This window comes from Choloepus didactylus, chromosome 25 (genome assembly GCF_015220235.1).
Source record: "Choloepus didactylus isolate mChoDid1 chromosome 25, mChoDid1.pri, whole genome shotgun sequence".
In the NCBI taxonomy this organism is placed as follows: domain Eukaryota; kingdom Metazoa; phylum Chordata; class Mammalia; order Pilosa; family Megalonychidae; genus Choloepus; species Choloepus didactylus.
The window spans coordinates 7,017,217-7,045,213 of NC_051331.1; the positions used below are offsets into that span (position 1 = coordinate 7,017,217).

The 27,997-nt window shown below is 39.4% G+C and overlaps 2 protein-coding genes across 6 annotated transcripts; one reads left to right on the forward strand and one right to left on the reverse strand.

The window, feature by feature from the left end:
• The first annotated feature begins 52 nt into the window (after window positions 1–52).
• Window positions 53–27,997, forward strand: LOC119520522 (zinc finger protein 14-like). Of its 5 annotated transcripts, none has more exons than XR_005214190.1 (5): window positions 53–151; window positions 23,882–24,008; window positions 24,434–24,617; window positions 24,995–26,809; window positions 27,585–27,997. XR_005214190.1 is itself a non-coding variant. In XM_037818439.1 (5 exons), the coding sequence occupies exons 1-5, from the start codon at window positions 149–151 to the stop codon at window positions 27,587–27,589; spliced, it is 1,617 nt and encodes a 538-aa protein (XP_037674367.1). In that variant the 5' UTR covers window positions 53–148; the 3' UTR covers window positions 27,590–27,997. The 5 variants fall into 5 exon arrangements, 4 of the variants coding, with proteins under 4 accessions (XP_037674367.1, XP_037674363.1, XP_037674364.1 ...); XM_037818439.1 differs by having other exon boundaries at window positions 24,995–26,292; XM_037818435.1 differs by having other exon boundaries at window positions 24,995–27,997.
• On the reverse strand, window positions 15,783–16,898 carry LOC119520525 (THUMP domain-containing protein 1-like). Its single transcript, XM_037818442.1, is given in 2 exon segments — window positions 15,783–16,718; window positions 16,721–16,898. Coding segments are annotated over 2 exon segments (885 nt in total). The 5' UTR covers window positions 16,887–16,898; the 3' UTR covers window positions 15,783–15,999.

A 27,997-nucleotide genomic window follows, 5' to 3' on the forward strand; every position in this document is an offset into this window, starting at 1 on the left:
TCAGGGCGCAGGGGCGGGGCTTGGAGAACTGTCCAATCAGGGGCGCGAACGCGTTTCCCGGTCCCCGCGCGGCGCCTGCGCTCTGTCCCCTGCGCCGGCCGCAGAGCCGTCGGGCGGACGCCCCGGGGGAGAGTCTCGGGAGGCGGCGATGGTGAGTGCGCGGGGCCGGGGGTCCCGGGCCTGGGGTGGGAAGCGCGGGAACCGGCTGTGGGCGCGCGAGCCCGGGTCCCCTCCGCGCTCCAGGCCGGGGTCTCGGGCCCCGCTCGGCCTGCAGCCCCCTCCACCCGCAGGGTGGGGCCGGGACCCCCCGCGTCTCCCGAGGCCCTGGGGTGAGCACCGGAGGCTCAGGGGAGGGTCCCCCCTCGGAGAGTGGGGTCCGCGATCGGGAGGGGTCCCAGGGCCCGCGGAGGGTGAGCTCGGCGGGGTGGTGGGTGGGGGTCCCCAGCCCCCTCTCTCCCCGGGGGGAGCCGGTTTCCCCTGAGCCTTCCAGCTGTAGGGGGAGCGGGCTCTCAAATCCGCGAGGTCAGCCCCAGGTCACCGCTTCCCAGCGCTGGCGTTAAGTCCCGAAAATCCCAGCCGCTCCCCGCGGCCTTCAAAGCCACCTTCCCCCCCCAGTCCATTACCATCCCTCTTCCCCGTGCTGCATTGCAAAAGCTGCAGGCGTTGGTTTAACTTTCCACAGAAGGCCCTTTCTTAAAGATTTGCTTTTGCTTGTCACCATTTTACATGAGAGGAAAGCAGAGAATAACTCCTTGACACCCCCTGGTGTAGAATCCTTGGGCCTCTCCTCTCGGTATCTTCCCTGGGCGCACACATCCTGTGGGTCCCTCTTTGGGGGCGTCACTGGTGGACCTGCCCTTTCAGACCACCCCCCCTACCCTTTCCGGGTCCTGATCCCAGAACTGCCGCCGTGGACCCAGGACGCCCAGAGCTGCCTTCTTTCTTGGAGAGTCTAATGACTGTCACCATCCCCGGGGTCGTCTCCCACCAGAGGACAGCCAGGGGTAGGGGTGGGAGTCCCAGGAGAGCTGCTGCAATTTCTGGATACACACTTTATCTGAAAAGCTAACTTCTTGGGGGCACTCTGGAAATCTTTTCTCCAAACCCAGATTTCATTTCTTGGAGACGCACGTTGGTTGTTCCCTCTTCTCCTCTCCCGGATGCTGTCATGGAGGGGGAAAGACAAATGATTCCTGCCTCATGGGTACTTACAGACGATGAAAAGAGAAGAAAAAACTAACCCAGTGAGGGGTTATAACATCCTGCAAAGCAAAATGCACTTCAGACCCAGGGTGGGGCACACTCGGTGTAGGGTGGGAGGGGGGAGGTCCCCTGGGGTGGGGTTACCCCACCCCGTTTTGTCACCTGAAATATTTTATTCAGCTTCAGGTTTCTAGTAAGTATAAAATATATTTAATTAACAGAGCTTGAAAGATAAGATAAAATATTGCCAAAGAGGCAAGAACGAGGTGAATTTCAGGAAAAAATAAAATATTCCAGTCTTACACTCCGTTTGTTTAAAATTATTATTATTTTTTTAACCTTTTTTCTTCCCCAGAGCGTGTGTGTGAGGTTTCTCAGGTCTGTTCTTTTCTTTTGGGTGATAAGAAATGGAATTCCAGCACTTAGCCATGAGCATACTGCTGGGGAAAAGAAGCTCAGGAAATTACAGAAAGTCCTTTAGTTTTGTTTAGTTTTGTTCAGTTCAGTTTAGGGTTTGCAAAACAGCCATGCATAAAATACAGGATTCCCATATACCACTTCACCACCAACACCCTGCATTGGAGTGGAACATTTGTTACAATTGATAATAGCACATTTCAGTAATTGTACTATTAATTAAACTCCATGTTTTAACTTAGGGCTCACTGTGTAATGTTGTTTTATAGATTAAAAAAAGTTTTTTTTTAAATTATGTTACCTTGTATACAATCTAACATTTCCCCTTTTAATCATATTCAGGTACATATTTCAGTGCTATTAATTGTGTTCAGAATGTTGTATTATCATCACCAGCATCTGTTACAAAACATTTCCATCATTCCAAACAGGAACCCTGTATATTTTAAGCCTAAACTCTTCCCCTGGTAATCTGTATTCTAGATTCTGACTCCATGAGTTCGCTTATTCTAATTGTTTCAAATCAGTGAGATCATACAATATTTGCCCTTTTGTGTCTGGCTTATTTCACTCAACACGATGTCTTCATGGTTCATCCAAGTTGTTGCATGTATCAGGACTCCATTCGTTTTTTTTTTTTTGTTTTTTTTTTTTTCCCATTCGTTTTTATGGCTGAATAATATTCCACTGTGGGTATATACCACATCTTATAAATCTATTCATCGGTTAAGGAGCGCTTGGGTTGCTTCCATCTTTGGCAGTTGTGAATAATGCTGCTATGAACGTTGGTGTGCAGATATCTGTTCGAGTCCCTGCTTTCAAATTTTTTCGGTATAAATCTAGTAGTGGGTTTGCCCAGCCATACATGATAGTTCTATACTTAGCTTTCTGCGGTCCCACCAGACTGTCTTCCACAGCCGCTGCACCATTTTACATTGTTGCCAGCAATGAATAAATGTTCCTCTTTCTCCATATTGTCTCCAACACGTGTTATTTTCCATTTTTTAAAATGGTAGCTATTCTAATGGGTGTGAAATGATATCTCATTGTAATCTTGATTTGCATTTCCTGGATGGCTGATGTTGAGCCACTTCATGTGCTTTCTGGCCATTTGCATATCTTCTTTGGAGAGATATCTGTTCAAGTCTTTTGCTCACTTTTTTTTTTTTAATTTTAAATACATTGTGTTTTTATTAGCAAGGGTATCACTCCTGTGATTTTCATTGCAAATGTTTTATTTCTGTCATTGTTCTGCCTGTCCAGGAAAGGATGTCTGTATGCAGCACGGTTCAGAGTCCAGGCCGGCAGACAGCCTTCCCCAGCAGGGATCCCCTTGGTACAGGACTGCGAAACCAATTTTGGGTTACCATGGTAACCAAGGGAGCTTCTAGAAGATTTTCCAAATGAAACATTCATTCAGGGCATCAACAGGCGTGACCTCAGGGGTGGGGGTGGGGGTGGGCAGGAGCATAGGAGGGGACCAAAACTGTACTGTCTCTGACCCCACCAAGTGCACAGTCTGTTGGAGTGTAAGAAACCATTTCCTATGTCCTCTATTTGAAGATGCAGATTTTTATTTTTTACATTTTAAAGTTTCTGAAATCGTATGTGTCAATGGATGAGTTCACTTAACATTATGGGTTCCCCTGACCCAGATATCTATTTGCTTTTTTAATTCAGTTTTATTGAGATATATTCACGTACCACACAATCATCCATGGTGCACAACCAGCTGCCCACAGCACCATCCTATAGCTGTGCATTCATCACCCCAATCCATCCCTGAACATCCTCTCTACACCAGAAAGAATCAGAATCAGAACAAAAAATTAAAAAAGAACACCCAAATCACCCCCCATCCCACTCCACCTTTCACCTAGGTTTTGTCCCCATTTCTCCACTGATCCATCCATACACTGGATAAAGGGAGTGCAATCCACAGGCTCTTCACAATCACACTGCCACCCCTTGTAAGCCACACTGCCATACAATCGTCTTCAAGAGTCAAGGCCACTGGGCTGGAGCCTGGTAGCCTCAGGTATTTACCTCTAGCCACTCCAATATATCAAAACCTAAAAAGTGTTATCTATATATTGTGTAAGAATGTCCACCAGAGTGACCTCTCGGCTCCATTTGGAATCTCTCAGCCACTGAAGCTTTATTTCATTTCATTTTGCATCTCCCTCCCGGTCAAGAAGATATTCTCAATCCTACGATGCCAGGTCCAGACTCATCCCCAGGAACCACATCCTGCGCTGCCAGGGAGATTTACACCCTTGGGTGTCAGGTCCCATGCAGGGGGGAGGGCAGTGAGATCACCTGCCAATTTTGCTCACGTTTTAATTGGATTGTTTATCTTTTTGTTGTGCAGTTGAAGGATTTCTTTATATATTCTGGATAGTAATCCTTTATCGAATATGTGGTTTCCAAATATTTTCTACCATTGTGTAGGTTGTCATTTTACTTTTGTAATAAAGTCCTTTGAGGCACAAAAGTTTTTAATTTTGATGAGATCCCATTTATCTATTTTTATTTTGTTTCTTGGGTTTGAATGTAAAGTCTGAGAAACCATTGCCTAACACAAGGTCCTCAAGTTGCATCCTTACATTTTCTTCTAGGAGTTTGATAGTTCCAGCTCTTATATTAAGGTCTTTGAACCATTTTGAGTTGATTTTTATATATGGTATGAGATAGGGATCCTTTTTTTTTTTTTTCTTGAAAATGGAGATCCAGTTTTCACAGCACCATTTGTTTGAAGAGACCATTCTTTCCCAATTGAGTGGTCTTTGCCACTTGGTTGAAAATCAGTTGGCCATAAATGTGAGGGTTGACTTCTGAGTTCTCAGTTTTATTCCTTTGGTCTATATGTCTGTCCTTGTGCCAGTACCATGCTGTTTTGATTACTGTGGCTTTGTAATAAGTTTTAAGATTGCGAATTGTGAGTCCTACCACTTTGTTCTTTTTCAAGGTGGCTTTAGCTATTCGGGGCCCCTTGCCCTTCCATATAAATTTGATGATTGGCTTTTCCATCTGCAAAGAAGGTTGTTGGACTTTTGATTGGGGTTGCACTGAATCTATAAATTGCTTTGGCTAACATTGACATCTTAATGATACTTATTCTACCAATCCATGAACATGGAATGATCTTCCATTTTTTTAATGTCTTTGATTTCTTATAGCAATGTTTTGTAGTTTTCTTTGTAGAAGTCATTTATATTGGTTAGATTTATTCCTATTTGATTCTTTTAGTTGCTACTGTGAATAGATTTTTTTCTTGATTTCTTCTTCCAGTGTTCATTGCTCATGTATAGAAACAACTGATTTTTGGGTGTTGATCTTGTACCCCACTGCTTTGCTGAATTCATTTATTAGTTCTCGGAGCTTTGTTATAGCATTTTCTAGAATTTCTGATCATGTCATTCTGCAAATAGGGAGTTTTACTTCTTCCTTTCCAATTTGGTTGCCTTTTATTTCTTTTTCTTGCCTAATTGCTCCGGCTAGAACTTCCAGTACAATGTTGACTAAAAGTTGTGACAGTGGGCATCCTTGTCTTGCTCCTGATCTTAGAGGGAAAGCTTTCTTTTGGTCTTTCACCATTAAGTAGGATGTTAGCTGTGGGCTTTTCTTATGTGCCTTTATCATGTTGATGCAGTTTCTTTCTATACCTAGTGTTCTAAGTATTTTTATCAGGAAGAGGTGCTGGATTTTGTCATATGCTTTTTCTGCATCAAGATGATCATGTGTTTTCTTCATTCTGTTAATGTGGTGTATTACATTAATTTATTTTCTTATGTTGAACCACCGTTGCTTGCTTATCAGGGATAAATCCCACTTGATCATAGTGTATATTTTTAATATGCTGTTGGATTTGGTGTGCTCGTATTTTGTTGAGGTTTTTGGCATCTGTATTCGTAAGAGATACTGGTCTGCAGGTTTCTTTTCTTGTGGTATCTTTATCCGGCTTTGGTGTGAGGGTGATGTTGGCTTTGTAGAATGAGTTAGGGAGTGTTCTCTGCTCTTTGATTTGTTTGGAAGAGTTTGAACAGAATTGGAGTAAAGTCTTCTTGGAATATTTGGTAGTATTCCCCTGTGAAGCCTTCTGGTCCTGGGCTTTCTTTTTTGGGAGGTTTTTGATTACTGATTGAATCTCTTTATTAGTGACTGGTTTGTTGAGATCTTCTGTTTCTTCTGGAGTCAATGTGTAGGAAGCTGGGGTGTTTCTAAGAATTTTCCCATTTCATCTAGGTTATCTAATTTATTGAAAGTCCCTCTTTTTTTATGCCTACAGAAAAAGGAATACAATTCCACCAAAAAATATCATGGTGCATAAATAGTTGAATTACAGAAATTCACTAAAATACCCATTCCTCTTGATTGCAGGGTGGGGGTTTTGTGTCCATGGATAACTCTCTTTAGTTTTCTGTTCTCTGGACTTTGGATTTTAATTTACTATGAGATGAGACTTGCTACATCTAGATATGTTCAAATGATTGTTGCCAAGAAGCAATGATTAAGCAACCCCTTTATTTTCGGAAAGGAATAGATACTTATGTGTTTTCTTGTTGACCTATAAAACATGCCTTGCAATTTTCTTTTCCTCCCTTTTGCATATATACTGGGTTTGAATGATTTTGCAAGATTCTCCAAACCCTGGGTTTGTCTCATTAAATATCAGTCATGCCCAGACCTTGTGAATAACCTTGACTGAGCTGCAGAGGCCTGAGGCCTTAACTCCAGGCTGAGGCCAATCTTGAGGGAGGTCAGTGAAGGCCCGGGAGGTTTGTTCTGTGGAGCCCATTCCCCCTGCCCAGAAGGAGCCTTCATCCTGAGAGGAACTGCAGAGCGCAGGACAGCTGGAGATTGTCAAGGACAAGATTGAGCCAGACACTGTTAAGACAGGCCAGAATGACTTTATTCAAGGGCTCCTGCAGGTAAAAGAGAGCTAGAACTCAACTCCTCTGAGACAAAGGACAGCAGGTGTTTTAAAGGCTGGGGTGAGCTGGTGGAGAAGTATTGAGGATGTTACGGAGGTTGATCATGGTGATAGGTGAGGGATTTACTGAGTTGCATTAGAGCCAGTAGATTCAGAATGTTTTCTTTTGCTGTGATTAGACCACCTGGATCTTGTAGGGACACAGGGAAGAGAGGGAGATAAGGGACTCCCTGGTTAGACACCTGTTAGTGTAAGGGCCAGGTGAGAAAGAGGTCAGGGGCCTGGAGTCAGGGATAAAGATTAGTCAAGCTAAGACAATGTCGAGGCTCTTTTCTTGGTCAAGAGCCACCTGCAGATGGTGTTTCCGGGAGTATCAGTCCGAGTTCTCCAGAGAAACAGAGATATATACCTGGTAAGTCTGAAATCCATAGGGCAGGCTGGCAGACCAGAAACTCAGGCAGCCTTTCTGCTTCTCCAGGAATCCTCAGTTTTTGCACTCGAGGCCTTTAACTAATTGCATGAGAGAGGCCCACCCATATTATGAAGAGTAATCTCGTTAGCGTCAACTGTTTTCGCGTTAACTACATTAACAAAATACCTTCACAGCAACACCTAGATTAGTGTTTGATTAAAGAGCTGGGTACATTTGCCTAGCCAAGGTGACAAATAAGGCTAGCCATCTGTTTCAGTTTGCTAAAGCTGCCAAAATTCAGTATACCAGAAATGGATTGGCTTTTACAACGGGAATTGAAGTTTCATTTTACAGTTCTAAGGCCAAGAAAATGTCTAAATTAAGGCATCAAGAGGAAGATACCTTCTCTGATGAAAAGCTGCTGGCATCCTTTCGGATTGCTGGTTCCCGTCAGATAGCAAGGCACACGGCTGGCATCTGCTGGTCCGTTGCTCCCAGGTATCATCACTTTCTGATTCCAGTGGCTTTCTCTGTGAGTGTCTGTGAGTCCTCTCTTAGCATCTCCGGGGCATTTCTCTCTCAGCTCTCTACAAATGTCTCTGCCTTTTATCCTCGTAAAGGACTCCAGTAAAGGATTAAGATCTACCTTGAATGGGCTGGATCACATCTCAGTTGAAACAACCTAATCAAAGGGTCCCTTCAACAAAAGGTCTGCACCCACAAGAGTGGATTAAAAAAAATGGCCTTTTTTTTTGTGGTACATAACAGCTCCAAACCAGCACACCATCACAGGGGGTGATTCTCTTTCTGAGGTGGGTGTTGTGGTTTTCTAGGGTTGTGTCCAGACAGTAGGCTTGGGTTTTGTTTTGTTTTTTTTCCTTCAGTTATAGGTTACAGTTCCACCATTTCAGTTCTTTCCTTATAGCTATTTTAATACCCTAACAACTAAGAAAAAGAAAATTACACAGAGATTCAGTATTCATAATCCTTCATTAAATTCCATCTTGTCTGTTGCTACCCCTTCCTCTAGTTTAATCACTTTCCTGATCTTCAGGGATGTCTTGGTTTTTGCCTCTACTGTGTTAGTGTGTGACTTAGTAAAAGACTTCCTTGGGGTCTGTCTCCTGGAGAAAGGGTTTATGAATTTCAGAGTTTATTTGGGTTAGAGCCTAAACTGAATCCAGTTGGGGCTTTCCCCTCTAGTGAGAATTCAATCCTGGAGGAGGGTGGGGAGCTCCCCGAGTTAGATCCTGGGGCTGCTCAGGTCCCCTCCCTTCCATCCCCAGGAAACTGACCCACCACAGGGGTAGCATCTCAGGGGTGAGAGTCTGAACCCCAAGCTTGGGAATGTGTTTAACCTTTTGAGGGTGGGTTTACCTTGTGAGCTGTGGGTGAAGCTGTCCCTTTTATCCGAGCTGAGTCAAATGTTTGCCTTTCTTCCCTTTTGATTCCTTTATCTAATATTGCTGCTGTGTAACTGTAGTTTCCCTGAGCATTTGGTAATTTTATTGTCTTGTTTGAGTGTGGAAGATTTTTATTTCCTTGGGTGAAAATCCAGGACGTTTGAGCTATAAAATGGGAAGATGAGAATTCTGGAACCAAACTGAATTTTTGTTCCTTTTTGGTGAGTGAACTTCAAGATAAAAGAAATGGTATATTTAAGTTCTCAGGTCCATTTTTCATTTTCTAGATCAGATTTTGGTATGTGAATGTCCGCAGAGAACATTGATATTTAAAAGGCTGTCCTATTGCAGTTGAATTCCTATTTTAACTGATGGGGGAAAATTACTAAAACCTTATATAAATCCTTGAAAATCCTAATATATTTAACAAATTAGACCCAAACCCCTAATGCATTAAATATGCTACTCATTCCTGAGAATAGTCTCCAGTATGAGATAGACAGGAAGTATAAACTGTGATGCCACTTGTCAGTTTAGTTACAGAGATTTTGAAAAAAATCTTTTTTATGAGTTGCATTTTCATAAATGTTCATGTTTAAAGGAGTAACTCTTAGAATAGTTTAGGCAACCATTTCTAATTTAAAATTGGATTAAATATTCAATTAAAAATGTAAATGTTAGTTAACTAAAATAAAAACTACTAAAATGTAAAATATATTGTATATAAATTTCTCTGTTAAATAACTAGTTGATGCAAAGGTTAGAAAATATCGAGAAGACAAGAAAGTCTAACTGAAGAAGATCCACTGCTAGCACATCTTGGTCCACTCCTGTGCTCTTGCTTCAGCCACCCCCAGCCATGGTATCGTCTAAGAGTTCTGTGGTTTTAGTTCTTGTATTTAGGTTGCTGACCCATTTTGAATACTTTTTTGCATGTGTAAAGTGAAAGGTAGGGATCCAAATTCATTCTTTTGCATGTGGATTTCTATATGTCCCAGCACCATTTGTTGAAGAAACTATTCTTTCCCCATTGAATGGATTTGCCATCCATTCATAGATGTGTGGATTTATCTGTGGACTCTCAATTCTATTCCATTGATTTCTGTATCTGTCTTTGTGCTAGTGCCATGCTGTTTTAATTACTGTAGGCTTGTAGTAAGTTTTGAAATCAGGAAATGTAAATCCTCCAGCTTTGTTCTTCTATTTCAAGATTGTTTTGGGTATTCAGAGCTCTTTGCAATTCCACATGAATTTGAGGATCAGCTTTTCTATTTCTGGAAAAAAAGGCTTCTGAAATTTTTATAGGGGTTGAATTGAATTGGAAGATTGCTTTAGGCAGCATTCATATCTTAACACTATTATTAAGTCTTCCAATCCATGAATACTGGATGTCTTTCCATTTATTTAGGTCTTTAATTTCTTTCAGAAACTGTAAAAGTCTTGACAGTGAAAGTCTTTCACCTCCTTGGTTACATTTATTCCTAGGTATTTTATTCTTTTAGATGCCATTGTAAGTGGAATTGTTTCGATTTCCTTTTCAGATTATTCATTACTGGTCTATAGAAACCCAGCTGACTTCTGTGGTTTATCCTGAATCCTACAACTTTACTGAATTTGTTTGTTAATCCTGGTAGCTTTCTTGTAGATTCTTTGGGGCTTTTTATATATAGGATCATGTAATCTCTGAATAGGGATAATTTTACTTCTTCCTTTCCAATTTGGATGCCTTTCCTTTTTCTTGCACAGTGTTTAATAACAGTGGTGACAGCGGGCATCCTTGTCTTTTTGATGTTCTTAGGGGGAAAGCTTTCAGTCTTTCACTATTGAGTGTATGATATTTGCTGTGGGTTTGTCATTTATGCCCTTTATCATGTTGAGAAATTTCTATTTCTGTTTTTTTTTTTCACAATGAAAGATTCTGGCTTTTCTCAAACACCTTTTCAGCATCAGTTGAAATGATCATGTTTTTCCCCTCTTCATTCTATGAAAATGGTTATTACATTGTTTGGTTTTCTTTTATTGAACCATCATTGCATTCCTGGGATAAATCCCACTTGGTTGTACTGTATAATCCTTTTAATATACTGTTTGATTTGACTTGCCAGTATTTTATTGAGGACTTTTATATCTCTATTTGTAAGGGATATTAGTCTATAATTTTCTTGTACTGTCTTGATCTGGCTTTGGTTGCAGGGTAATGCTGTTCTCATCCTTGGAACTTTTATTTTGGGGAGGCATTTGAGAAAGATTGGTGTTAAATCTTCTATAATTATTTGGTAGACTTCAGTCAAGAAGCCATCTGGTCTTGGACTTGTCTTTTTTGGGAGGTTTTTTATTACTGATTCAATCTCTTTATGTTTGTTTTAGGTCTGTAAAGATTCTCTTTTTTTGTGTGTGTGAAAGATTAGCTGATTTGTATGTTTCTAGGAATTTGTCCATTTCATCTAGGTTTTCTTATTTGTTGGCATCTAATTATTCATTGTACTCTTATAATTCTTTTTATTTCTGTAAGGTCTGTATTATTGTCCCCACTTTCATTCTTGGTTTTAGTTGTGCCCTCTTTTTTCTCTTTCTTTGTGAGTCTGCCTAAAGGTGTGTCTTTTATTGATCTAGTAAAAAAACCCAAACTTTTAATTTTTTTATATTCTTTGTTGGTTTTATAGTCTATTTCATTTATCTCTGTGCTGATCTTTACTATTTTCTTCCTTCTTCTAGCTTTGGGTTTACTTTGTTCTTCCTTTTCTAGTTCCTCAAAATGAAGTTAGACTATAACCTTAAATGTAGGCCTTTGTAGCTATGAATTTCCCTCTAGCACTGCCTTTACTACATCCCATAGTTTTGTTAAGTGGTGTTTTTGTTTTTATTTATCTCAAGATATTTCCTTGTTACCCTTGTGATTTCCTCTTTGTCTCATTGGTTGTTTAATAATGTGTTAATTTCCACATTTTATAAATTTTCCACTTTTCCTTTATTGATTTCTAGCTTTATTCCATCGTGGTCAGAGAAGATATGTTGCATGATTTCAATATTTTAAATTTATTAAGATTTGATATGTGCCCTAACATATCTGTACACTTGAGGAGAAGGTGTTCTGCTGTTGGGTGGAGTGTTCAACATTATGTCCAAATGATTTAATTGATTAATAGTGTTGTTCAAGTCCTCTGTTTCCTTCTTGATCTTCTGTTTAGATGTTCTTTCAGTTATTAAAAATTGGTGAATTGAAATTTCCAATTATTGAAGAACTATTTCTCCCTTCAGTTCTGTCAACTTTTGCTTCATACATATTGGGGCTTTATTGTTAGGTGCATATATATTTATAAGTGGTTTATCTTCCTGCTGGATTGAATCTTTATGAATGTATAATATCCTTCTTTGTCTCCTGTAATCTTTTTTGACTTAGTCTATTTTGTCTGTCAATAATATAGCCACTGCAGCTCTCTGTTCCTGTTTGCATGGAATATCTTTTTCCATCCTTTTACTTTCACTCTCCTTGTATATTTTTATCTAAATTGAGTCTCTTGTAGATGGTATTTAGATGCATCATGCTTTTTCATCCAATCTGAATTTTCATCTAATCTGCCTTTTAAAAGGAGAGTATATCCATTGACATTTAAGGTAATAACCAAGAAGGAAGGATTTACTTCTGCCATTTAGCTATTTGTTTTCTGTATGTCCTGTATGTTTTTTGTTCCTCAGTTACTTCATTATTGCTTTTGTTGCTGTTGTTGCTTTCCCATAGTTTACTGTTTTGATTTCCTCCTCCTTTCCTTTTCTCCATAGTTTTTAGTTATTTTCTTACTGGTTACCTTTATAATTATAATTAACATCTTAAACAACCTGTTTTGACTAGTACCAATCTAATTCAGTAGTACTCAAGTCTGTATTCCTATGTACGTCCATCCCTCCCTTTTATATCATTATTGTCTCAGATTACATCTTTATGCATTTTATGCCCATTAATGTAGATCGAAAATGTTATTTTACACATTTGATTGTTAAGTCATATGGGGGGGGGAAGCGGCTACAAACAAAAAGTACAATAACACAGGGTTTTATATTTACCTATGTAGTTACCTTTTCCAACATTTCTATTTATGGTTTGAGTTACTCTCTAGTGTCCTTTGATTTCAGTCTGGAACACTCCGTTTAGCTTGTCTTGTAGGACTAGTGTTCTCGTGATGAACTCTTTCAACTTCTGTTTGTCTGCAAATGTCTTAATTTCTCCTCATTTTTGAAGGATAATTTTGCTGGATGTGGAATTCTTGGTTGATAGTTTTTTGTGTGTGTGTTTTTGTTTTGTTTTGTTTTTTGATGAGAAAACTGCTGTTAGTCTTATTGGAGATTCCTTGTATGTGACAAGTCACTTCTCTCACTTTCAAAATCCTCTCTGTCTTTGGATTTTGGCAGTTTCACTATAGTGTGTTTGTTGAGCTTCCTGGATGTGTATAATCGTATCTTTTTTCTTTTAGGGAACAAATTTATTTTAATTTTTCTGAAAATATCAGGAACTTTGAAAAAAACACTGAACATTTGGCCGTACCAAAAGTAAAATACAAGTTAACATTTGAAAATCATGATTAACCTTTGCAAAACATGTTTTAAAATATACTAAGTTTAACACTCTTTCCTCTCTAAAGCAAAACAAGTTAACTAAATCACAAAACTGGAGTTTTTTCTTAACTCAATTGGTTTTTTAGTTTAAAAAATTATAAGGAAAATTAAAAGCACTCAATTACCACTGTGAAATCTTATTTATAAAATAACATGCTCAAATGTCAGTGAAAATAAACAGTTTATAAACCTAAAAACAAATCTTTCAATGAATGAATTCAGATTCCAACAGAACTGTATAGCTGGGGGAGAACAGCTTGTGTCACATCCAGGTTTTACCAAATACCAATAAATACAAAAGGAATTGAAAACAACCTATAATATTAGACTATTTCTATAGAGAGCAGCTTTCAAACAGTAAAAGGACCCAGCTCCATTGTTAAATATTCTGTAGGCATATGGCCAATTTTATTCCAAGTCTCTGTCTTGCACAATCAAAGTAAATACCAGAATCCCTTTGTCTTGCACTATCAAAATAAAAGTATCTTTGTTGTAGAGCAAGTCTGCTGAAAAAAGCACCAAAATCTTACCCTTCCTGTTTCTCCAAATGATACTAATAGTGCTCTTGTAATTCTTTCAGAATGACTTCAACACCATTAAGAATTAGCATTCTAAATATTAAAAGATGTATTAAGGAAGTTCTAGCCTAAGGAGCCCTCATCTGCATTAGCAAGGTCCTATTTTCTTGGCTCCCACCCCCACCCCAAATCCTTCTAGTCTGGCTTTCAAAGCAGGGCCACTAAGAGGATAAAAATATATTCTCATGTCACTGGGAATTTAACAGCCATTTAACATAGCCATTTGTGGAGGAAGGCTTCACGTTTCCAGTGCTTGCTAGCACTTTAAAATTTAATAAATCCATCTCCAAAAGCTAATTTCATAGCCTCTGAATATTCTCCATCTGGACAGTTATTTTGCAGCCCTCTTTGGTATCTGTTTCTTACAGCCTTTATCTTTTTACTCTGGAGGAACCCTTAAAATAACTTTCAAATTTAGGGGACCCACATGGTACATTACTGTGAGCACCAAGTTGTAGATACAAGAATACTCGTTTCACAGAAATTCAGAAATTATCAGACTAAAGCTCACCGAGTTATTCCTTTTCTCTCAAAGACAAATTCTCAGGCTGAGTAAAAAGCTTAGAAAAACAGCTCCTCACCCAGTCATACACTAGTGTTGCCAAAAAGAAAGGGAAGTACTGTTTAATTTGGTTTTGTTGTTTTTTTCAGGTGACTTTTAGTAAGGCTTGAGAATTGTTGGTATCCTTCTTCATTCTCAAGTCAGGTTGGCCGTGCAGACATTTCAAGAGCTCCCTTGACAATGTGGTTTTTCAAAAGTCCTTTCAGATCTCAGAATCCTGTCACTTTAAAACTGGCCTACTATTTTAAGTACTCTAGTAATTCACCTTTTAGCTCAATCACCCTGTTCAAAACTCTTCTTCTCATCAGCCATCAGATGTATGATGTGGTATGTAGTGGAAGATTTATGTGCTCTGTCCACGTTTTAGTTGTTTTTGTTGTTTTAATATTCTGGCATGAACAGGTCTTTAACAAAGGTAACTATTTTTGTAGCACTGTTGGGAACATCATCTCTGTTATGAATAGCAGCAGCTCTCTGTGAAGAAAGCAGTATGCTATAACATCGACATTAGGATTTTCTTTTTTCATGAGGCAATACTTGTCATGGAGCCAACCACTGCACCAACAGTAAACATGACAGACCTTTGGTTTCCAGATATGAGGACACTACATTAAATATATATTGTCATTTGTTTCTGGCAGCTCTGTGCAGCAGAAAAAGTTTCCCTGAATGTCACCATCATTTACAAATCTTACAAATGCAATAGCAGGATAAATATTGGTGAAATCTGTTGACTCATCAACCCAGATAGTGAAGCTGTTCCTTTTTAATTACACCAAACCTCTTGTGACTTATCATCAGTAAGTCAATTTATTGAATTGAGAATAAAGTCTTTTCACTTTCTTATACAGCATCTTGCCCTGACATTTTAATGTTGACATTAGTAGATTCTCACCAACTATGTATGTAAATTTTTCTTTTCCAGGGTAAGTTCTGCAACTAAGTAACCTGCTTCCTAAACCTTTTCAATGACTGTAACTTTTTAAACAAAACTTTATTGTTTTGACATCCCAATAACCATTTAAAATATTCAACATCTTTACTTGTCAAATGCCTGTGATTTATAGTTACAACTATTAGATATGTGAGTATATGCCACAGACGATGCACAATGGAATAGGACAGCTTGAAGTACACCAAAAAAACCTTGGATAAGTAGTTTTCGTTGTGAAGACAAATTTTGTGTGCTCTGTTACACTAGTATCCTGTAGTAACTCAGAACACTGTAATTCTTCATCACTAAGCTCATCAGAAATGTCTGTAGATCTGAGCCTAGAATGGTCCTCTTCTGTTGTACACCTGCCTTCAAATAGTGCAGCAGCATTGAGCCATTAGTTGTTTTTAACAAGCAAATGTTAATAAAATATAAAACGGGCATAACTAAGGAAATCCACAAAAAAATACAAAAAACTTCACAAAACAATTCATTTCTAACCTGTACAATCCATGTTTTTTAAAGATTTACAACAAAATGGTAGGGACATCTGAGTTGTGGCATGTAAAAATTCCTTCCCTGGAATGAAAATTTCCCTCTAATTTCCTATTACATAGTGCTTGCTCACTCCCAAAAGTCAGTGGGCAGTGTATGAGGAGGGCTGGAGAAGGTAATCATGAGGGAGAAATCAACATTAGTCTCCCATCCTCCTACCCTCCGTCTAACAACAGTGTTCACCAATAATAAACCCCACCAAATGCATATGGGCCTACCACACACTGCCACAAAGGGCTGAAAGATTGCTAACAAAATTAACAGAGTTGCTCAATCATTGTTCACTATTTATAAGCGCAGCACACAAAGTTCAAAAATATTTTCAGTCATAATTTTACATAGAACCCCAGTTGTGAAACTCACCTCCAACACCAGCTTTTTTTAAAATCCCCTATGAGAGGTCATTTTCATTTGACTTGAATTCTTCTGTGACTTGACTTGCAAGTTCAGGCTTAGTTCCCCCCTCATTCACTAACTGTGTTTCAGATTTTGGTTCTGTCTGTCCCACCTCTTCACTATTCTCTGGTACCACCTGCTGGTTATTTTTTCCTTCTGCTGCATCACTTTGATTTGATTTGTCACCAGATTCCAATTTAGCTTCTTTCCTATTTCCTGCTTGCACTGTCGGCTTTGGGTTAAGCTGTGACAGGTCCTTGGCACTCTTTACCACTTCCTGGAGATTGTATTTTCTGAACAACATGTAATCTTTCACAACACTCAGGCAACAGACAGCTTCGATGATTTCTACTACCACTGTGTACTGTGGGTTGGTAAGATCCACTTTGTTTTCCGAATTGAGGCTGCCAACTATTCCTGCCAATTCTTTGATAACTTCTTCTCTACTCATGTGACTGTTATTTCGAGATTTATATGCTATCTGAAATGTCCCTTTATTTGGAGCTTTAAACCAGGGTTCCAAAAATATTTCTGCATATTTTTTCATATCCTCTAAGAAAGCCTTGCATGTGCCAGAGATGGGTAACATTCGTAGAATAACCCGAGTCGTCGTCTTCTTGGTTTTGTACATATCCTGGAGAATATGATGCACCAGTTTCTCAGGTTCTATTCCAAGTGTCCTGATGAAGACTACATTATTCGCTCCACTCTCCACTTGCGCTCGTTCATGTTGCAGGTAGTAAGGATGCCCTGTAGCCCAGGCTCCGACTGTCGGGGACCCCCGGCGTCGCAGCGCCGAGTCCGCTTGGCCTGAGCACACTGCGCCTTCCCTTTGCGCTTCCCACCGCTAGGCTGAAGAGGCTGTTGGGCAGGAGTCGCCATGATGCGTACGAGCTGAAGCGAACAAGAAAAGCGTTTCTCCTCGCCCTTCCCAGCGTTCTCACTTCTGCTGGCGCTGGCTGGTTACGTCAGATGAGCCTATAATTGTATCTTCAATCACATTTAGGAAGTTTTCAGCCCTTATTTCTTCAAGTGATGTTTCTGCCCCTTTCTCTTGTCCTTCTGGGACTCCACTGATGTACAGGTTGTACACCTGCTGGTACCCCATGGGTCCCTCGGCTGTGTTCATTTTTCTTCTTTCTTTTTCCCTTCTGCTCCTCCCATTGAATAATTTCAATGTTCTTGTCTTCCAATTTCATTGGTTCTTTCTTCTGCCTCTTAAAATACATTGTTGAATCCCTCTAGTGAGTTTTCATTTCAGTTACTGTACTTTGCAGCTGAAACTTTGCTTGGTTCCTTCAATTATAAAAACTCCTATTTATTTTGTTCAGACAGTGTCTTCCTGGTTTCCTTTAGTTCCTTGTGGTTTCCTTTTACTCCTTGGACATATTTAAGACACTTTATTTTTTTAAATTCAGTTTTATTGAGATATATTCATATACCAAACAATCATCTATGGTGTACAATCAACCATTCACAGTACCATCTTATAGTTGTGCATTCATCACCCCAATCTATTTTTGAACATTTTTATTCTACCAGAAAGAATCTGAATCAGAATAAAAAATAAAAATAAAAAAAAGAACACCCAAATCACCCCCCCTTCCCACCCTATTTTTCATTTAGTTTTTGTCCCCATTTTTCTACTCATCCATCCATACGCTGGATGAAGGGAGTTTGATCCACAGGGTTTTCACAATCACACTGTCACCCCTTGTAAGCTACATTGTTATACAATCATCTTCAGGAGTGAAGGCTACTGGGTTGGAGTTTGGTAGTTTCAGGTATTTACTTCTAGCTATTCCAATATATTAAAACCTAAAAAGGGTTATCTATATAGTGTGTAAGAATGTCCCCTAGAATGACCTCTCGACTCCATTTGAAATCTCTCAGCCGCTGAAGCTTTATTTCATTTCATTTCACATCCCCCTTTTGGTCAAGAAGATGTTCTCAATTCCACGATGCTGGGTCTGGATTCATCTCCGGGAGTCATATCCTGCGTTGCCAGGGAGATTAACACCCCTGGGAGTCAGGTCCCACATAGGGGGGAGGGCAGCGAGATCACCCACCAAAGTGGCTTAGTTAGAGAGAGGGCCACATCTGAGCAACAAAGAGGCACTCAGAGGGAGACTCTGAGGCACAATTATAAGCAGGGTTAGCCTCTCCTTGCAGCAACAAGCTTCATAGGGGCCAGCCCCAAGACAGAGGGCTCAGCACGTCAAGCCGTCAGTTCCCGGTGTTTGTGAGAACATCAGCAACAATCCAGGTGAGGAAGCCCAACACCTCTGCATCCTCCCCCAGCTCTTTGGGGGGGGGGGCCCAAAGATATATTTTTATTCTTCACCCAAATTACTTTAGGATGAAGACAAATCTTTAAGTCTAATACTTCTAATGTATGTGCTTTCTCAGGGATGGTTTCTGACAGATTGTTTTTTCCCGTGAATGGGCCATACTTTCCTGTTTCTTCATGTATTTTGTAATTTTTTATTTAGAACTGGGCATTTTGAATATTGTGTTGTTATATCTCTGGAAATCTAGTTCTCTCACTTGTCTGGGATTGAGAGGTTTTGTTTTTGTTTTTTCTTGTTGAGGGCTGGGGCCATCAATTTGTGATTTTTCTGAACTGTTTTTGCTCCCAAGTGTTAAATGTTGAATGGAAAGAGAAAAAGGAAAGAAAAAAGAAGTGCAGTTTCTAAGTCTCTGATGCTGTTGTCTGGGGTGGAGTGAAACAATGGCCACCCTCCTTTCCAGCCCCCCCAGCAATCCGAAGTAGCTGATCGAAAGCAGTGATCAGCAGTCAGACCACGTACCCCGATTTTGGCAGACTAGGTCCTTATACCCCACCCTGGCACCACAACCTGCACCAGGAGCCTGGTTTGCAGCCCTCGCTGCTGCCTGCCACCCCATTGGGTGATGGGGCTGGTAGGTGAATGGTGTTGGTAAGTGCAGACAGAAGGTAAAATTCATCAAGACTTAACCCCAGTTTACCAGCCTTTTTATCTAGCTCTTCCCTGGATGCTGCCGTATTCCACTAGACTCCAGAGTTCCAAAATAGTTGATCCAGACAGTTCTTGCAGGTTCAGTAGTTTATTTGGTGGAGAGACTAATTCCTCGAACTTCCTACCTCATCTTCACACAGTCCTCAATGGTTTAATTTCTTATTGTGATAATAAAAAAAAATTATATATTATCATGTGACAAAGCAGTACATAAAATATTTTAGGGTGAATTTTAATAATTACAAAAGAAAACATACTTGGATAACCATCCAGATTAATCAATGGGTCTTGGGCAATACCTAGAGATTCCTGATGTGCTGTACCCTGGACTCATCTCCATTTTGCCCCATGGATGCCCACTATCCTGGTTCTTTTGTTATTCTTCACATCTTTACCATCTGTTTTTCATTAAGCAGGTGTTCTATTTAATTTTGCCTCTGAACTTGACAATAAATTTTTATAAGTGGAATTACCCTGAAAAGGGTTTTCTGTGGTTTCTTTGCCTCCATATGTTTCACACCTGCTGGTGTCTGAGGCTGTAGGCCATCCAAGCATAGTGTTTAGATTTTTTTCAAGTTTAATTTTTTGCTCTTGTGAAAAATACTACTTCTCCTTTTCTTGTTCCAGTCTCCATGTGCAAGTGCACAAAAATTCTCCATACGCTGGATATCATTGCCAAATTCAGATTTACTAGGAAATGGCAAATGGAGAGTATCAATATACCCTTCCACGTTCAAAATGAATATCAGCACTTGGGGCTATCATAACTAGTTTTTGCCCTTCTAATTGACATGAAACAGGGTCTACTTGAGATTTTATTTTGCTCTTTGCTCATTACCAGTGAGGCTGACCTTTTGTTATGTAGTTTTTATCAGTGTTTCCTCCTCTATGAGTTTTTGGAAGAATTTGAGTAGGACTGGTGTTAATTCTTCTTGGGATGATGGAAAAAGCCTCCTTTGAAGCCAGAAGTCCTTACTGATGCAAAGTCCTTACTAATCTATTTTTTCTTCTTGAGTCAGTGTGATTGTTTCTGTGTTTCAAGGAATTTGTCCATTTCATCTAGGTTATCTAATTTGTTGGTGTCCAGTTGTTCATAGTATCCTCTTGTGGTCTTCTGTTTCAGTGGGGTTGTTAGTAATGTCCCATTTTCATTTCTGATTGTAGTTATTTGTGTCTTCTCTCTTTTTTTCCTTCATCATTCTAGCTAAGGGTTTTTCATTTTTAATGATATTTTCAAAGAACCAACTTTTGGTTTTGTTTCTCTTTTTAAAAAATACTCTATTTTAAGTTGTGTTCTTGACTGCAGCAGTCTGGAGGGGGGTTTCCATCTCCCTGAGCTGGGCAGGGGGGGGGATGAAGTGGGCTGTCTTGGTTAAAATACCAAACACTCTCTTTTCTAACAAAACTTTCATAGCTTTTCTTGAATAGATGCCTCTTCCCTTGCAGTTTCTCCTTAGAACCATTTCCAGAGGCTCTGAATGATTGTTTTTAAATAAGTTTCACCAGTTTCACTGGAGAAATTGTCGACAGAACTCCCCACACTGTTAGGCTGCTGTGCTAGTTTTTTGAAATTATTTTTCTAACTTGCTTTTTGCTTTCATATAGAAGGATAATGAAATTTTCAATTTTTTTTTAAATTTAGAATCTTGCCAAAGATCTTATTCTAAGATTATCTTTCTGTTCTCTTGGACTCCTATTTGAACAACTCTTTGAGCTATTTATAAAGACAAGATTTTCTTTACTTACATTCCTTTCGTATTTGCTCATTTCTTAGTGGCCCTGGATTCAATCTCTAGTGTTTGGTGAGTAGCAGTGAGGTCATGGGCTCCTTTGTGTTGTTACTAGTGGTTTTTTTTTTGAGAAAAAATGAACATTACCTATTTCTGTGTTCCTTTTTGAATAATCTCTTTTCAGTATGTCCTGTATCAGGCTATGCACATTACCATGTATTCCCAAATGCTAAGTGTTTGCTCATGTTTTGTTCTTGGGTATGATTAAATGGTGTTCTACAACTCTTCAGATGACTACAAGTAAAATATATTAATTGATTTTAGAGTTTCTGTAGTAAAGTATACCATATATATTGAAAAATGCATGACATGTATAGTTTATGGAAATATTAAAACATAAACACCTGTGAAATGGAATTCATTCCTAGCTATAGAACAAGGTTTCACGCCCGCCATCCCACTTTAATGAATCCCAGTGGTAGGCCTCCTTACTCCCTACATGTAGTAACCATTGTCTGAGTTATCTGAATTTCCTTGCTCTTCTTTATAGTTTTATCACCTGTGGATGCATCCCAAAATAAATATATTTTGATTTTGCATGCTTCATATCAAATGTTAATGTTAATACATAATACTGTATGTTCTATTTTATGTCCAGTTTCCTTTCTTCAAAGTTATTTCAGACTATTCCAGGGGGTAGTAATTCACTTTTATTCCTCTCCTGTATTTGCTTTTAGTAACATGATTATTCATTGATTCTGCTAGTGGCTATTTGGGTGTTTTCTAATGTTTACCTTTAGGTCCTCTGGGTTTTTCCATGCGTATTCACTCATAAGTCTTATCCTCACCTCCATCTCAGTATACCCCATGGTGAACTACTCATTCTCTCCCCAAGACCTGAGTCCATGTGACCATCTAAATCTCGTTGATGGAAGTTCCAGCATTCTAGTTTGTGTGAAAATCTCAGTTGTCCTTGACTCCTCATGTTCTGTTTTGTTCCATATTCAGTTCATCAGGAAATTTTATACGTCTTCAAATGATAACAAGAATACTAACCCTGCATAGTAGTCTACTGCAACTTCCTAGGCTGGCCTACCTTCTTCTCTCCTGGGTAGGGCTTTGAGTTCCTAAGACATCCCTTGGCTTCCACATTTGCCCCCTATAGCCTATTCTCAGTATAACCCATGGATCTTTAAAGCTATCGTATGAGATCACTCCTTTGCTCCAAAGTCTGAAATAGTTCTGTATTTCACACAGAGTCAAAGCCAAAGTCCTTACAGTGGCCAGATATTTCCCCACAAGGTAATATGTCCTTGGCAGGTATGTTGAGGGTCCTCAATCCCACCTCTAGGCTCAGTGATTCACTAGGAGGACTCTGAGGAGTGAGCATGTAGTTGTACTCATAACTGATCACAGTGAAAGGATGCAAAGAAAAACAGCAAAGGGGAAAAAGCATATGGGGCAAAATCCAGAGGAAACTAGTTGCAAGTTTGAAAGAGACAGACACGAGACTGGCTTAAATCTCCCCAGCAATGAGTTATGACAACACATGTGAAATGTCGTCTACCAGGAAGGGTCACTAGAGACTCAATGCTCAGAATGTTCTAGCATGTTCTTATGTTCCCAGATGGAAAGAAGGGGCTTAGCATACACCGTATTGTTTGCACACTGTTTGTACAGTGAGCTTCTCTTACCAGTCAGGTTGGTAGGATCCCTCCTGCAACCCCAGTTACCAGGCACAAGTGAAGGGCCAATTTTCCAAGCAGGTCTTTCTAATGATAAGCAGCCTCAAGCCTGCTAGGTTAACTCTTTTCTGCACATTGGGTTGTATAAATTTATAAGACATCACTATAGACATGCTATACACAGAGTAGTTAAAGCTGACTCAAGCAGCTCTTTTCACCTCTTGCACCACTTAGTTTGTAAGGGTTATTATTACAGAATGGACTGGCTTTAACAACAGGAATTTATTGGTTCATGGTTTTGGAGGCTAGAAATCCAAAATCAAGCTGTCAACAAGATTATGCTTCTCCACAGTCAACTGGTTCTGGCAATGGCTTTCTGTCAACCCTCTGTCACATGGTGATCTCTCTCTGGCTTCTACTTCCATGCCCAAATTCCTCTGCCTTTTAGGACTTCAGCCATAGTGAATCAAGTTCCACCCTCATTCAGTTTGGCCTCACCTTTCCTAATCATTGCATCTTCAAAGGTCCTTTTATAAATGGGTTCACATCCACACCCAGACTTACCTTAAAATATTAAAGATGCTATTTAAAAATAGGTTCCTACCTACAGGGACCAAGGATTAGGACTTGAACACATGTTTTATGGGTACATGATTCAATCCCCAGCAACCAACAAGAGGGGTCTTCCTATTCTGTTGCTGCTCTACTATACTGGTCAATTCTAGCATTAGAATTGCTGTATGGCAGCCTTGACTCCGTCTCCTGCAGGCGGACATTAGTGAGTTGATGATATTTTTTCAGAGACCAGGGCTTAGGGGAATACTTTAGCTCACGGTTTACTGTTAAGCTTATGATTTGGGCTATCAGGCTTTTTGGCCAACAGAGGGCTGCAGATGTATTTCTGTTCAGCCAGCTAGACCTATCTGCCTCTGAAGGCCTGGAGTACTCCAGGACAAAGTGGCTCACTGTCCCCTTGTTGCAGATTGCATTTCCACAGGTCTCCTGACCCCTCAGTTTGGTGAGTGGAATAGAAGAAAAAGCTCTCTGTCCTTCAATGATTATTCATTAATTGAAACCCCATCCAGGTTCATGTAGTGCTGCGTGAGCTGGTGGTTAGTAAGAAGGGAAAGATTTTTTTCCCCAAGGAACTGGTGGTCTTAAAATGCAAATATTTGTTCCATTGTTATAGCATTTCTGTTATTCTTCAGCGTGCTCTGGGCCATTCTGTTATGGAACAATAAGACTCGAAAAGATCATGGTACAAATGTAGAGAGATGTTCAGCATGTTTGTGGTGCTGTTAAATCCACGAGGAACTGAGTGTGGACAGTAAAGAACAGTTTTGATGACCAAGTCACAGAGTAAATGTTGGCAGTCCATAGCCTCTTCTGAGAACTTTCGGTGAACTGCGTATAGATCCTATGTCCTGTCGGTCTCATCCTCCTGCACACATGGGATGTTTTAGGACGCAGTGAGCTTTGAGGATGTGGCTGTGAACTTCACCCTGGAGGAGTGGGCTTTGCTGGATTCTTCTCAGAGGAACCTCTACAGGGATGTGATGCTGGAAACCTTCAGGAACCTCTCCTCAGTGGGTAAGGATGAGAGCATTCCTTCATTTAGTTATTTAGAGAAAAAGTATTGCTCCCTCCTCAGCACTGTTCCAAGCCTTGGAATGTGGAAAAGGAATACATGGGTACTTAAGACAGACACGATCATGGTCATGGATCTGGCATCTAACGTTTCCTTAACAGTGAACATCTGTGTTTTAACCTTTCTGTCTTGGCTGAGATTCAAAGCTCCTTTAATGTCATCAGTGAGTTGTCTTCATGGGTCATTTTGGGGCATAGCAAGGGTTATTCTTTTTTTAACATGATAGTTTAACTGTGTCTAAGTTGCTTGCCATTTGGACCCCTTGTTTCTGTTACTGGTGACGCTCTGAAACAGCTAAGCACCTCTGTGTTTCTCTTCTCACATGTACCTTCTCTTATTTAAGAATTGTTCACTTGTTTTGTTTCAGATGATGAGACTCAATTTAAAGCCAATGGATCAGTTTCTCAGGGAAATATTTTTTGGCAAAACATGTCCAAGGAACAGATAACAGCAACGTTCACAAGAAATGATTCCTGCGTATGCATTTTAGGAAAAACTTGGAAAAAACATAACTATGAAAATCAGCACAAAAACAAGGGGAGACATCTGAGGTAAGTTGCCCTCAGAGAAAGCAGTATTCTGAAAGAATCTTTGTGTGTCACGAAATTATACAAAGAAACAAACACATTAGCCCAGCTTCAAACTTGTTTATTCTCAGGATTTTCACCAAAAATGTTTTCTTAAATGTGACACAGATGTTTGGTGTAATTTGGTTGGAAATAATATTAGGGAGAACTATATATTAGAAATACTTAATAATGGGTATTGTCTTGCCTTCTAAAGTATTTGCTTTATTGAACTTTCAGATAATTCAGACATGACAGAAAACATATACTTCCAATGAAAAAGGGTAAAAATGTAATTCTTAAACTTATTAATATGAAGTCATGAATAAGGAAGCCATTTATAATGTATTTCTCATTTTTAGCAGAAATCATATGGTGCAGAGACTTCTTGAAAGCAGTAAAGATAATCAATGTAAGGAAACGTTCAACCAGATTCCAGACCTTAATCTGTACAAGAAAACTCCTGGAAAACATCCATATGAAAGCAGTGAATGTGGAAAAGTCTTCATGCATCATGCCTTCCTTAAACAGCACATCAGACCTCATACTGGACACAAACTACATGAATATCAGGAATGTGGGCAGGTCTGCAGTTCTCCCTCCTACTTGAGAGCACATATGGGAACTCACAGTGGAAAGAAATCCTATGTCTGTAAATCTTGTGGAAAAATTTTTACTCATTTCTATTGGTTCACTCGACACATGAGGACTCACACCGTGTATAAAATCTATGAATGCAAGCAGCATGCAAAAGTCTTCAGTGAGTTCTCCCATCTTACCAGACGTGGGAGAAATCACAGTGGAGAGAAGCCATATAAATGTAAGGAATGTGGGAAAGAATGTATTTATCCTTCAACCTTAGGAAGACACATGATAACACACAGTAGAGAGACACTGTATGAATGTAAACAGTGTGCTAAAGCCTTTATTTGTCTCACTTCCTTTCGAAGACATGAAAGGATTCACACTGGAGAGAAACCATATGTATGTAAACAATGTGGAAAAGCCTTTGGTTACTCTCATTCTTTTCGACGACATGAAAGAACCCACACTGGAGAAAAACCCTATGAATGTAAGTATTGTGGGAAAGCCTTCAGTTGGCTTGAATCCTTTCAAAGACATGTAAGAATGCACACTGGAGAGAAACTCCACAAATGTAAAAAATGTGGGAAAGCCTTCAGTTGTCCCAGTTCATTACAAAGACATGAAAGGACTCACACTGGAGAGAAACCCTATGAATGTAAGTATTGTGGGAAAACCTTTAGTTGGCTTGAATCTTTTCAAGGACATGTGAGACTGCACAATGGAGAGAAACCTTATGAATGTAAACAATGTGGGAAAGCCTTCAGTTGTCCCACTTCCATTCGGCGACACGAAAGAACTCACACTGGAGAGAAACCCTATGAATGTAAAAAATGTGGGAAAGCCTTCAGTTATCCTCAATCCTTTCGAATACATGAAAGAATTCACACTGGAGAGAAGCCCTATGAATGTAAGGAATGTGGGAAATACTTCATTTGTCTGTCAGCCTTTAGAAGACACATGATAACACACACCGGAGAAAAACCCTACAAATGTAAACAATGTGGTAAAGCCTTCAGTTGTCCCAGTTCAGTGCGAAGACATGAAAGGACTCACAGTGGAGTAAAGCCCTATGAATGTAAGTTTTGTGGGAAGGCGTTCCGTTGGCTTGCGTATTTTCAAGGGCATTTGAGAATGCATGCTGGAGAGAAACCCTATGAATGTAAACAATGTGGGAAAGCCTTCAGCTGTCCTAGTTCATTTCGAAATCATGAAAGGACTCACACTGGAGAGAAACCCTATGTATGTAAGTATTGTGGGAAAGCCTTTTGTTGGCTTGCATCTTTTCGAGGACATGTGAGAATACACACTGGAGAGAAGTTATATAAATGTGAAAAATGTGGGAAAGCCTTCAGTTGGTCCTCATCATTGCTGAAACATGTGAGAACGCACAGTGGAGAGAAACCCTATGAATGTGAACAATGTCGGAAAACCTTCAAGTGGCCTTCATCTTTACAAAAGCATATGAGGATTCATACTTGATAAAAACCCTGTGTTTAAAACAAAAAACAACAAAAAAGGAAGGAAAGCCTTTAGTTCTCATTCTTACAAAAACATCTGAGAACTCACACTGGAAAGAAGACCTGAAAATAAAAGTAATGTGGGAATGCTCCGTGCTAATTAATTCATGTATAATTGCCCAGAAAGTTCAAACCATGACAGAAATCTTATGAAATTTATAAATGACATTATCATGACACAGTACCTCATTTTGAAATTGAATTCCTAGACTATGAATTTCCAGTTCTTACTTTTGGAAGTAAAACATTGGGTGACAATTTTCTAAATGAACTTTTACTAATACAACAAATGTTTTAATGGGTCAGAGTTTATTTTTTATAACTTGGATAATAAAAAAATTTACCTAACTGTTGGAGCCATTGGTAGTTTAAAGTGCATTTTTTAAATGCAAAGTAGATTTAATTTTTAAATCATTTTTTAACTGCTCCGCAAATAAGGGGCCATAGTAACATTACATTTGGTCTTTGTTGAGATTTTCTTACTTGCCTCGTGTGGCAGATATCGTTTACCAATTATATGTATTTTATCCTTATTTCTTACTGAGAAGAGCTGTTTTTCTCTTTTTCTTTTTTATTAAAACAGTCTTATTCTACTTTCCTTGCTAGTAAATAATTGGCCTGAAATTGTACGTATGAAAAGTGTATCACGGTATAGTCACATGTGAATTGTTATTTTCATCTTTTGCCTTTGTCCTTGCTTCTGGCTGGGATTTGGACAATTTGTTCATTCTTTTAAGTGAAACTTGTGATATGACAAAATTTAGAGTTGAGTATGGATCTCCTGGATGATATTATGTCTACATGGTTAATGTTGGGAACTACATTTTCTCAAATTCCTTTGTGGTTTCAGGTTAGAATTCACCAATGCCCTGATTTGGATAAGATTTGGAAGGCAGAAGTAAGAAAGCCACTACTGAGGTTTTGGAGCCACCACACAGGGACACAAGACAGATACATAGTCATGTCGTGGATACCAGCTTCTAGCTCATTTTTTTACTGATTCTTGGCTCTGCCAATCAAGAGCTTCCCCAAACCCAACACCAACTACCAGATTTACGTTGTCTCAGAGGTATAGATTTCCAAAGACACCTCCAGAAACTCCACATCAATGATAAATACCAAAGTCTAGAATTCCTAATGTGTCCATCAGGCCACTGATTTTGACTGTTATAGCTGCGAATATTCTCTCAGTTTCTGTCTCCCTTCTTTTTGGATTGTAACTATATGAAGTCTAATTTGTGTAATAAATACCACATTCTGTTA